Source organism: Hyperoodon ampullatus, assembly GCF_949752795.1.
Source record: "Hyperoodon ampullatus genome assembly, chromosome: 11".
Taxonomy (NCBI): Eukaryota; Metazoa; Chordata; class Mammalia; order Artiodactyla; family Ziphiidae; genus Hyperoodon; species Hyperoodon ampullatus.
In genome coordinates this window covers 42,075,546-42,087,585 of record NC_136924.1, presented here as the reverse complement: position 1 = coordinate 42,087,585, position 12,040 = coordinate 42,075,546, and the positions used below count along the sequence as shown (strand labels likewise).

At 57.9% G+C, this 12,040-nt stretch overlaps 2 protein-coding genes across 3 annotated transcripts in view; one reads left to right on the top strand and one right to left on the bottom strand.

Annotated features, from left to right (window-relative positions):
* Positions 1-2,146, top strand: part of CERK (ceramide kinase) — a gene marked incomplete at its 5' end in the record, with an annotated part of 48,415 nt that extends 46,269 nt beyond the window's left edge. The window contains 2 exons of the mRNA XM_079714434.1: positions 27-235; positions 2,024-2,146. Coding sequence (XP_079570560.1) covers positions 27-235; positions 2,024-2,096 — 282 coding nt within the window. The 3' untranslated portion in view covers positions 2,097-2,146. The remainder of the gene's footprint in view (positions 1-26; positions 236-2,023) is intronic.
* A 7,531-nt stretch (positions 2,147-9,677) lies between these two features.
* GRAMD4 (GRAM domain containing 4) overlaps positions 9,678-12,040 on the bottom strand; it is a gene marked incomplete at its 3' end in the record, with an annotated part of 41,954 nt that continues 39,591 nt past the window's right edge. For both annotated transcript variants that reach the window (XM_079715361.1, XM_079715362.1), the window contains exons 15-18: positions 11,757-11,850; positions 10,919-11,003; positions 10,009-10,077; positions 9,678-9,785 (exon numbers count right to left, since the gene is read on the bottom strand). In XM_079715361.1, the coding sequence (XP_079571487.1) occupies positions 9,678-9,785; positions 10,009-10,077; positions 10,919-11,003; positions 11,757-11,850 (356 nt within the window). The remainder of the gene's footprint in view (positions 9,786-10,008; positions 10,078-10,918; positions 11,004-11,756; positions 11,851-12,040) is intronic.

Sequence of the window (12,040 nt, the reverse complement as noted above, 5' to 3'; positions counted from 1 at the left end):
GTTTCCGTCCTGCTGTCTCTTGGTAGTTTGACTTCACTTTCGTTGAAGTCTATCGCGTCAAGAAGTTCCAGTTTGTGTCGAAGCCTGCAGAGGACGAGGACGGCAGCGTCCGGGGCCGCGGGAAGAAGCGACTGGGGCAGCTGTGTAGCGACCGCCCCCCGTGCTGCTGCGCCGTCTCCAGCAGCGCCTGGAACTGCGACGGGGAGGTTCTGAGCAGCCCTGCCATCGAAGTCAGGTGAGCGAAGGTGGCCCTGGGGCTCTGTGGGCCTGGCACCCTCACAGCCTAAAGCATAAGAGTGCATCATAGACGCACGTGTGTTTCCCCGGGTGAAATCCCCAGGGAGATGCCGTGACCTCAGGTTTGGAAAGATGCTGAGGGGTCAGTCTTTTCACAGGTTTTGAAGCCCCTCAGTTTTATTTTTCTGCTCCACATCCTGCACTGCCAGCACTGGCATTCCCTCTCCTGTCTCTTCACTAGTTAAACAAACTAACAAAACGCTTCTGTGGGCACTTTCCAAGTCCTGGATCCACTGACCACCCGGAGGTGCTCCGGCCCCAAGGAGCCCAGCCCGCGGCCGTGCTGTGGTCCAGGCACCAGGCCTGCCCCTCCGGCTCTGAACCTACTGGGCCTGCTGTGTTTGGACTTGGGAATCTGCAGTCTGATCATATGTATTTATTACATCGCCAGATGAAATAGGAGTGCCAAGAACGTGGTTTTTTGCCCCATTGAAAGACACAGTAAAGGGAACTGTTTTTTAGAAAAAGGCTATTGATTGAGGTGTGCGTGTAACAGTTACAGGAGACTGAGGGAGAACTGTAAAGTTCTAGAAAGATTCTGTCCTGTGACCAGTGGCTTTAGGATCTTGGTCGACCTTAAGGAATCCAAGCTGGACTCTCGCTGGCAATAGCAGAGTGGGTGTTACACGAGCAAGGCAGTCAGGAGCGAGCCCGTAGGCCCCCGCCCCCGCCGCGTGGAAGGATGGGTGGCGGGCGCGCCCTTCCATGTTTCAGGATGCTGTGTATTATCCCCGTTTATAATCCCCACTTTAAATGGCTTCTCAGCCAACCAGCTGCTGGTCCCAGCTGGGTCTCCTGCCCGTTAGCGTGCAAGCCAAAGCCGCGGGCAGGGGCAGGCTCTCCAGCCTCCCCCAGTCCCAGTCTGCATGCTCCCTGCTCTTGCGACCAGGATGCGGCCAGTGTGCCAGGGACCGCCCTGCTCACATCTCAGGACAAAAGGTGGCTCCAAGGTCACAGGCAAACCCGCCCTGCCTGCCAGTCATGCGTGCAGAGGTTCGGCTCCTGTAGACTCATTTCACAAGTTAAGGAAACGGAATTATTTTTAATGCCGGATTATGAATTGCTGAAAGTTAAAAAAGGCATTCTTTTGTGAAATATATCCTACACATCTTGGTAAAGATTGTGCTGCCTTGAACAGCGAGTCACTTACTTATGGGGTCTTCGGGACTAACCATCTCTCAGGAGGCTGTGACGTCACTCATCAAGTGGGATGGCGGCACTGCCAGTGGGACCCAAGGGCCCGCGCTGACCTCCGGGCCCCGCTCGTGTGCTGCAGCTCTCTGTGGAAGGTGGGCGCTCGGGCTGGCGTGGCGACACTTGTCTTCCGTGACTGCACATTTCCTGCGTCTCCTACTCGCTCGGGCTTGCCCTTCAGGGGACCCTCCCCATGGCCCCGTCAGCTCAGTCCTCATAAGGAGACCGAGGCAGGGAGAGAGACGGCCTGTGGGTTTGTTACTCTGCTCGCGGGTGGGGCGCTGGAATTAGAACCGGGCCTATGGGGTCCCGGATCTCCACTTGGCCATCAGCTGCCCTTTGCAAAATAGGTCTCTCAGGAGTGTCAGGAGGTCGCTGTGCGCCCCTGGCCTGTTGCTGCCAGCTGGGACCAGAGACTGCCACGGTGAGACCCACCATCCTGGTGCATGAGGCCCACCTCTGCCCTCCACCAGCTGGGGGGCCGAGAGTCAGGGGATGCGCAGGGTCTAAGTGTGGCCCTTTGTCTCTGCAGGGTCCACTGCCAGCTGGTCCGGCTCTTTGCACGAGGAATCGAAGAGAACTTGAAGCAGGAGTCACACCGCTGAGACGCCGTCTCGCATCACCAGCCTTCTTGCTGTGCTTGGGAAGTGGGAACAGTATTTAAGAAAATTACTACAGACCAATTATGTTGATACGCATTCAAACTTAGAAATTTATTTTTGATAGTTAAATCTTGATTTTAGAAAAAATACCTTTTGTCAACAATTTTGTGGACATATTTGGCATTTTCAGTTCTATGTGAGTCTTTGGGTTGCGTTTCACGTAACTTATCCTCAGCGAGTGGCGCTTGTTGATTTGGGAGTGCTTGGCTTCTTAGATTTCAACCATGCTGACGGCGCAGATGTTAAAACGGCCCACTTGTGGCTCTGTCGCAATATCTGTAGGGACAACGCGACGTGAATGCTTTCCGTCGAGGTCACGCCACCAGGACACGAGTGTCTACAGGGCCACCGATCTGCTTGGCAAGACTTACCCTGTAGTAGCTTGTGATCAAGTTGTGGAAAGTAGTTGGTTCTCTTTGCCTTTGTAGTACCTGCATCTTAACTTGCGATTAAGGCGTTATTACTGGACCCTTTCTGTCCCGTGCGACTACAATGCAATATCATAGCCCTGCTCGAAGCGACACTTCCAGAGTAGCCCATTCTAGTGAGTGAGAAGAACACTCCAAGTAACGATGCTGTAGCTTGAAAAGTCACAGTGGTGTTTCTAGACAATGCAGCTGGGAGCGAGAACAAGTCAGGAGCTCTGGAAACGGGCAGCTTGCAAAGCCCTCACAAGGGTTTTAACTCTTTTAAATTTGGAATCCCTGAGCTTTCTGTCTGCACAGCGGGGATGCCATAGCTGGGCTTTGTGGGGAGACAGAACGCAGCCGGTGAGACTTTCCTGCGCGGACTGTGTGAACTCCAGACCGAGCTCCCCACCCCCAGGGGAGGGTTCCACGCTCCGGGCTCCCTTGGGCGCAGCCCCGAGTCTGTACCACATCGTCCAGGTTTGTTCCTTTCTTATCTTCACACTTATTTCTATATATTTATTGAAAGTTCTGGCCTTTAAACCAGAAGAGGATAAACGGTATCCTCACTGTCAGTGTTTTCGTTTGTTTCTGCTCAAGTGCTGGGGCCTCCCCGGGCCCAGGGGCGCCCCTCGCCTGGGCCTTGTTTTGTTTGTGTTCGTGCTTCAGCGTGTGGAAGACGCATCTAAAACAGCTTTAGTTGAAACGTGCGAGGATGAAGCCTCGCCTTGGATTTGTGAAGAGGGAGTCTGACTGCTACGAGGGGCGGTGTGAGCAGCCGCCGCCCGTCACGCGGGGTCCGGGCAGCCGCTTTAGCATCTAACAGACATCGTTTACTTTTGGAATTCCTTTGCAGCGATTCCTATTTGGAAGTACACCTGAAATGCCCTGTTTCACCATTCAGTCCCGCCCAGGGCAGGTGAAAGGGCAGCCTCAACAGTGGTTATTTAGGAGACCATGTTATTAAGTGATTGTGCAACTTGAATGATTTGATAACTGGCGGGTGAGTGAAAAGTCTGGGGATGAGAAAGAAAGAGATGCTGCCGTCTTGTTGATGTTTGCCCTTGGTGGGGAGGAAACCAAAGGTGCACGAGCTCTGCGCGGGGGACCGTGGGCACCGTGGACGTGCCGTGGAATTGATTGCGCTGCTTCACCAGGATCCCCGAGAGGGTCTCCAGTCTTTATCGTCCCTGGGAAATGTTTCCAATCACTGGCCTGCCCTGAAATGCACTGCCAATTGTAGAAAAACCGTCCAGGCCAGAGGGTAGGCATTCTACGTTCAGGAGGAAAGCCCGCCACACCACGTGGTTCCTGCGTGCCTTGGCGACATTCACCGACTGCTTGCTGACATTCAAAATCACAGACCTTGGAGCTGCCCCTGGAGGTTGTGTGGCTGTCCAAGGACCGCCCCGTCCCACCCCGGGAGCTGTGGATGACCCCGTCACGGGGCCGGAGTACCTTTCAGACATTGCGGCCTGTGAGGACCCTGAGCGGAGCGACCCCAGCGCCTACACTGCAGGATTTTAAGAAAAAATCAGAACTGATGGCTGGACAGTGAAAACCTGGGGTCGCTGAGCAGCGTTAGTCTAGGTCAGTAACCTCCTGTGTGGCCTGTTGGTGCAGCAGTCAGGCCCGGACCTTCCTCCTGGCCATCCTGATGCCGAGCGAGGGCGGCGCGTGCCTGCCCCTGGGCGGGCGGCTGACTCTGTCCTTACTGCAGTCCCGTGTAACTGGGCGGTGTGGGCAGAAAATGGCTTAATTTCCTTTCTAGTCTTGCTGGCTTCAAGATTAGAAAATGGTGAAATTTGCTCTGATATGTTTGAGAAGACAAATAAAGTTGTTACTTTGGGCAGGACGTAGCTTCTTTTTTTCTCTTACGAGTTTCCTGTTGTTTTTCAATGTAGAGTATTTTTTGTGAAAACACGTACAACTTAAAGAACAAGAGTAAAATGAACAATGGGGTACCTACCACCCATGCCAAGAAATTGAACTTCACCCCCAAGCTCCCTGTGTGCCCTTGTGGACTGAGCCTCCCCTGCCTCCACCGAAGAGGTAACTACTGCTTCAAAATTTGAGGGTATCATTTCCTTGCTTTACCCATGAGAGGGGATCAGAATGTGGCACCCCCAAATGTGCCACTTTGGCATAAGGATTGTTCTGAGCGGAAGACAGTTAAGAAGTGGCAGATGCCAAAAAGAGCTCTCTGCCCTCCCCCGTCTGCCTGAAAGGACCTATCTTCCTCTTTGTGAGTGTGTGTGTGCCCCCTCTTCTCTCCTGGGCCCCCTTTGTCCCTGGAGACAGAGTTAGCACTGAGGTGGTGCTGTGCAAACAAACCTTAATAAAACAACGCTTCTCCTCCGTTAGCTTCTCCATATAAAATTCCCCAATACATTAACTTTACCCTAGAAGCCCAAACTCCCTTTCCTTTGTCACTTCTTGTCAAATTTATTGCCCTTTATTAAAATCCATATAAGGCCCTGGGTCTGACCACCTCTTTGGGTCTCCACTGCTTTTCTACAAAGGCCTGGAGGAACATAAAAAATTTAAATATTAGCATTAGATAAAAATTGTATGCTGTTCCTTCTAATTTGCCTTTGGTCAGTTTAATTCACAGACCCCGATATGTGAACCTAAGAGGGTAGAAGAAAGGTGGGTTTTTTTTTTCTTCCCCTGTTTATATTCTGAGACAGCATAGTTTTTCAGGTTTTGCTCTTTATATAAAGGCATCATACTGTGTCATTTTCTGTAGCCTGTTTCGTTCTGTGGGTATTAAGAAGATGTTTTCATCATGAAACTGAATTTTCCAGTCTATGAACGTTGCATAGATTTCCCGTTATGTAAGTCCTCATTCGCATCTTTCAATACAGGTTAATAATTTTTCCATATGTCTCTTAATTTTGTTTAGATTTGTTCTTAAAAACCTCCTATTTTGAGGCTGTTATCCTTTAAAAGTTTTGTTTTTATGTAGAAATGCAGTGGCTTTTTATGTATCAGATTCTATCCAGAGAAACTTGCCTCTTATTTTTCTGCGGATTTGGGGGCTTTCTATAATCACAAATATTTGAGTATCATCCTTTCCAATCTTACCGGTGCTGTGATGCCAGCCTTTGACAGTGGAGGACACTGGGGTCCAGAGCAGGAAGGGGCTGGGCCTCCCGGTTCCAGCGTGTCTGGGGGGCAGATCTCCGCGAGTCGGGCGGCTTTCCCACACACGGGGTGGGTGGTGTCTCCCGGACCCTCAGCTCCCAGGCAGAGGCTGCTCCCCGAGATTCCGGTGGCCTTCAGGGTCACCTCACCCCTCACTCCAGTCTGTTACAGCGAATGACGTTGGACTCGGCTTTGCCCGTTGGTTAAATACTGCAGGGAGAACAGCATTACAATCCTGGGCTCGTCATCAGCACCCCTCTGTGGTCAGCGTGTGACCTTATTTATTTACCCATCACATAGTCATAAAATTCACTCACCAAATGCTGTGCTATTAACAGCAAGGACCTATGAAGAGAACCGCGATTCAAGAACAAGAACATGCATTTCATTTCCCTCTGTTCCTTTCCACACCCACTACCCTGGGGTGACTGCTGCCCTGATCTGCAGCCAGAGTGGTGGCTCCTGCTGGGAGCCCTGCTGGGGCTCTGTCTCCCCAGGAACAAAGGCCCAAGTTCTACAGGGGCACCACGGCCCCTTTTTTTGGTCCCATGGACCCCCAGGTAAAAGGTAAAGCCAAGAGCAGCCTTCAGAGCCGTGCCCTGAAAGGCACACAGTGAAACATATAGGCCTGCGGAGGAAACCACGGGGACTAAAGAAGGTTGCTGCGCGTTTTCAACAGTGACCAGCCACGTGTGTGCTGCTTTACCGACACATGAAATAACGAAACCTCTGTAAAACGCGCGAATCGGGGCTGTTACCTGGGGAGGCCCACCTGCGCGGCGGGTGGGAGTCTGCCCCCCCCACCACGCCCTGAGCTCCCGACCCTTCCTCACCCCACGTTCCCCTCTAGGGAGTGGGGTTCGCTGTGGACGAGTGGGCAGCTGGAGGCACGGGCATTGGGCTGGCCCTGCGGGGCCAGGGGTGCACGTGGGCTGTCGGAAGAGGGCCCGCCACAAAGAGGGGCAGAGGCTGAGTGGGAACTTCAAGCATAGGTAGGGGACCAGGAGGTTTATTTTAGCTGCAAAATCACAGCCTGGGTGTGTCGTCAGGAGAGTCACTGGTGAGGGGACAGTACTCCCAGGGGCGTCTGATGTCTGCCAGGTTCCCCAGGGACCGCTGTCCCGTCACTGCTGTGTCCAGTGCCTAGGACAGCGCCGGAAGTGGACGGATGGACAGGTGGATGGATGAAGGGATAGGTGGACGGATGTGGTATCCAAGGCCGTCCCCCTCACCGCGGAGCTGGCCCACTGGACCTGGTTTCCGTCCAGCTCTGGCCACTCCCTGAGGGACCTGGGCAGGCCTCTCTGCCTCCCGGGGGCGCAGGGGGCTGGGGGCCCTTGGGTGTCCCCAGCACAGGTCAGTGTGCGACCTTGGGGGTCTCAGAAGCCAGGCAGGTTCCTGCATCCCTCTGTGTCCAGCGCCAGCAACTGGACCAGCTGAGCCACAAGCACTACTAAGGACCCCTCTGCCCAGGGCCCCCTCAGCCTCAGACCGCGGGGAGGGCTGCAAGCAGCAGCTGGTCCCAGGGATGCCCACGGCCCCCGAGGGGAGGCGCCTCTGGGCGGGGCCAGGACCTGTACCCCAAACTGCCAAGTGCTGCTCCGGCCCCATCCCTGAGCTCCCCGCACCCGTGGCATGTGCCAGCCCCTGGACGCCCCTCCCCCACTGGCCACCACCCATCCTTGGCTTCCTTCTTCTGGAAGCTGGGCCCCTGCCTCCCTCCTCCCAATGTCCACAGCTTCCCCCACCCCCAGCCCACTCCCTGGGTGCTCACCTCACTCCTCGGCCTTGGTGCCGAAATCCCCACTGCCCTCTAGTGCTAGTGGCCACAGGGACCCTGGGCCACCGCGAGGGGCCCGTGGTGCCAGCCTGTCTCACTCCAGATGCCCATGGTGCGCGGGAACCCTGCCAGGAAAACTGAGCCCCCCAACCTTAGCACAAAGCATTACAGGTTTATTTAAATAAAAATTTATAATTTATACAAGACTTTTTCTTTAAACAAGGTTTTCTTAAAAAAATGTTACAGGGGCATTTTTTTCATCAGTTCTTCATACAGTACAATCCTTTTGTTGAACAAAAGTTACACTGGTAATGAGTATTTACAGATCCAAAATAGACTCGAGCTCCAGACATAAAAAATTTAACATTCATTCTAGTTCAGTGATTAGTCGCAGAAATTAAACATCTGCCCAGATTTACACAACTCAATAAAACTCCAGGCTCTCCCCGACAGGGAGCCCGCACAGGCCCGCGCTCTTCCCGGCAGGGGCCCTGGGCTTCCAAAGAGGGACCTGCCGTGGGCCACTGTGCAGCTGGGGACGGCCATCCCGCACGTGGTCAGTTTTCATCTCCCTTGCTCCTCAGAAGGGACTCAAACCAAACCACGCCACTCTGAAGGAGGCAAGTCCATTCCACGCAGGGACACACCCACAGTGCGTGGGGACAGAGTCCCACAGTGCTGACAGGGACACATGTGGAACCCACAGCAGCACCGGGGAGTGGGGCTTGAGCAGCACCCACGGGTGTCGCCCCACAGTCACCCGGCGCCAGTTCAGGGCCCACCCTGCCTTGCCCCGGGCACAGAGGGGGTCCCACTGGGTGTATACCCACAGCCCCCCCAGAACTCGGTCCGCCTGCACCAACTGCGGGGCAAAGCCCAGGTCTCGGGCGGGCTCTGCCTTCGTCTCTGAAAGGTCACGAGACACCGACGCCAGGGAGACCAGGAGCTGGGCGGCCACCGCAGGGCCCCGAGACCTCATGACTGGGCCGGGGCGTGTGCTTGTCTGGCTGGTGGGCGTGGCTCCCGAGCACACTCCGCGGGGTCCCCTCACCAAGGGGTGACAGGAGTGACGCCACCGAATCGCCCGCCCAACCAGCAAATGGGGAGCAAAGGTAAAAATTACGTCTGAAAAACGATACAAAAATAAGAAAAACAGCTTGCTCTCTGTAAAAAATATAATCTTCTGTTTCTTCAAAAAACAACGATCTCCGTGACACCCAGAGGACTCAGGACAAGCTGAGGGACCGGAGGTGCCCGTGTCGGGAGTGTGCCGAGGGGGGGTGGCCCCACCGGCCCTGCCGTCTCCTGGGCGTGTCCGTCCCCGAGGCCTTCGGCCAGTCAGTCCCAATGGGACGCCGGCTTCAGGGAAGGGCCGGGCCTGCGAGGCGCGCGCTCTGTCCTCCCCGAGGGCGAGGGCTTCCCCCACTCCCCGCCGAGTGTGTGCAGGCACCAGGGCTGCGGACCCCGAGCTCTGGGCTCTGCTCGCGGTCACTCCCCAAAGCCGGCTGACCTCCCCAGCGTCCCCGCACAGCCCCCACGGGCAGGCCCTCTGCCAGCCTGGGCCCCCTCGGGCCTGAGGCGCTCTGGTTTGCTCCCACCCTGGCACAGCAGCCTGGAGGCGGGGGCGGCCCCAGGGCTCGGAGCACCCCCGAAGCGGCCGTCCTCCTGGGCCTTTGCACTGCACGGCGCTCCGCATCCTCCTGAGGAGCTGATCTGGGGGCCCCCGGCCAGCTGGTCAGCACCGCGCTCCCAGGACGTGCATGGGGGTCTCCCTAAAGGACGGGCCCGTTCATGGCGCTGGCCAGGGGCCCCCACGTCACCTATCGCCGGCGTCCTTCACCCCGGGGAGGGCCCCGTGTGCTCCTCGTATGGCTTTGGTGTGGCAAAGCTGCTGGCCTCTGAGAGCCGGGGTGCGGCCGCGCCGGTCTCCGCCCGGTGGGGACAGAGAAGGCGCAGCTGTGCTTGGCGGTGTGTCCTGCGTGTCATCCTTCCCGGTGGCCTCGCGTCCACAAGACGCTCCCTCGAGAGTCCCGACCCCTGAGCAAAGGGGTCTGTAAAACGCAGGGTCAACGCAATAGAAACCACAGATCGGGGGGGTTATTGCAAAAGATCACGAGGATGTCCAATTTTTCTCCACTACCAAATTGTTAAAAAAAGAAAAACTCCCACAGGCGTCATGGCGAGCCAACACTAGCTGTCGCCGCCCGATGCCGCCGCCGCCGCCGTGATCTTCATGTACTGGCCGAAGATGGTCTCGAACGCCTCGTCTCTGTGCACCATGGCACCGAACACCAGCGGCTGGCGGGAGAGGAAGCACCAGCAGCGAGTCCGCGCGCGGCCAGGTCCACACAGAGTCGGCCCCACCCCGCCCAGCACCTGCGCTGGGCCGCAGCCTCCTGCCCCGGGATGGAGGGAGGGGGCTTCCCAGGCCCCTCTGCCCAGCCGCAAGCCTGGCCAGCCTGCGCTCAGAGACACGCCCGGGCCCCCACCGCTGCCTCCCCGGCCCCCGCCCGGCACTTACTTTCTGTGTTGATGGCGTGGACACGGCAATCCCCATGCCCGACCCCGGGAGGACGGAGAGGACCTTGTACTGAAAGCCAACGGCGTGCCTGTCACCACCGGCCCCCCTGGAGACGGGGCCACCCTCCCCACACCCCAGGGCGCTCACGGAGCCCCACACGGGCCTGGGCCTCCCCAGCCAATGAAGGAGAACGAGGACTGATGGTGTGAGCGGAACACCAGACCCGCTGACACTCCCGCCCAGCCTTGCCGGGGCCCCCACAAGGAGCACTGCGTGGGGGGAGCAGGTCCCCCAGCCTGGCCTTGCTCCTCCGACCCCACAGCTCTCTGGGAGGGAGGGACCCACCACAGCCACAGGGGTGCTCCTGACACACCCTCAGAGGGAAGGAGACGCTGCCCGGCGGACCCCTGGGGGCCCACCCAGGAGGCCCAGAGGGGGCGCGAGTGGGCCTGGCCTCCCCCACCAGGTGTGTGTGTCAGGCTCTGCGCACACCTGTGCCTGCTCCACGTGACACGACGGAAAGTGCTGGAAAATGCCAGAGCCGGGACAGCCTGCCCCAGGGGAGCGTCTCAGGGCCAAGGAGCAGACGGCTGCCGGGGCCCAGCTCACTGCCCACCCCCCACCCCCACCGCCTTCCGTGCGAGGACGCCAGACGCTGGTCCACCAGGCAGAAGAGAGGGCACAGCCCACGGCGTGTGGATACCCCCCGACGGGCCACGGGGCTCCGCACAGACACCGCCTAGAAGCGGGGCCCTGCCGCGGGGAGAAACGCCGCCTGCCCAACCGTCCAGACGGCACCCCTCGTTTTGTTCTAATCGCACCCCGCTCCCAACTCGGCCGCCGGCTTCGCAACCCTGCCGCTCCTCCGCTCCTGAGACTGGGGGTGAGGGCGAGCAGGGGCCGCACCCACCTTTTGGATGTCCGTGATGTCCACCAGCTTGATGACTTTGTTCCTCTTGGAGAAGCCGGACTTGGAGCTTTCGAAGCACAGGTAACTACCGGCGGCGGCGGGGGGCAGGGGTGGACAGAGCACAGCCCAGCAGGTGAGCCAGAGGGGACCGTGCCCGGCAGCTGCAGCCACAGCCCAGACACAGGGCCCCCTCACCTGCCGCGACGCGCCAGCCTCTTACAACTGATTTCATTTTTACCCAGTCTCACAGCTTCTCAGGTTCAAAACCCACTGCTCTGCACTGAACCCGACTCACGTTCCCATGACGTGAGCATCCCCGGGACGCCCAATAAGAAACCTGTGTGTCCCTGAGGCCAGTTCCTCCAGCGAGGGGGTAGAGACGAACAGGTGGTCCTTGGCTGAGAGTGGGGGGGCGAGGTGGCCGAGGGTCCCCAGGGCTAAGAACAGACCCCTCCCTGCACCTGCTCCGCCCCCTCCCACCCCTGGGGGTAGCTGGGCTGCTACGCCCCAAAAGGAGGGTAACAAGAACCCTGCTGCAGCCCTGGGGCCAGGGCCCTGGCTGGGGGAACCGCACGGTTCCCATCACACGACGTTGAGCACCCAGACCAGGGCATCCCAGGCCCTGGGGAAATGACGGCCTGCGGCCCCGGCTGCATCCGGCTCAGAGGCAGTACCTCCCCACCCGGGGGCCGGGAGTCAGCAGGAGTTGGGGTCTCGGCAGGGCTAGGGGTTCCCACGGCTGGGCCGCCCTGGACCGCGGGGCCTGCGAGGAACCCCCTCTAATCCTGGCCCCAGCCGGAAGGCACGCCCGCCCGCAGCCGCCGACGGCCTCACTCACTTCTCCGTCACGTACAGGACCCCGTTCCTGATGTAGTCGGTCGGCATCTTCCGGTCTCTGTTTATCAAGCAGCACCGCCAGCCGTTCTCACACACTGACGGGGACAAGAGCGGCCCGTGACCTTTCCTACTGGAAATACCCGCCCTCTGACTTGATGTTGGAACCATCAGCACTGGCTTTTCAAGGATGTACTGACGTTCACCCTCCACCATCAGATGAAACCCACAGTGGGAGAAAAGTGGCCTCTGAGAGCCTCTGGAAAGCAGATGTTTCCCCTCCCATGT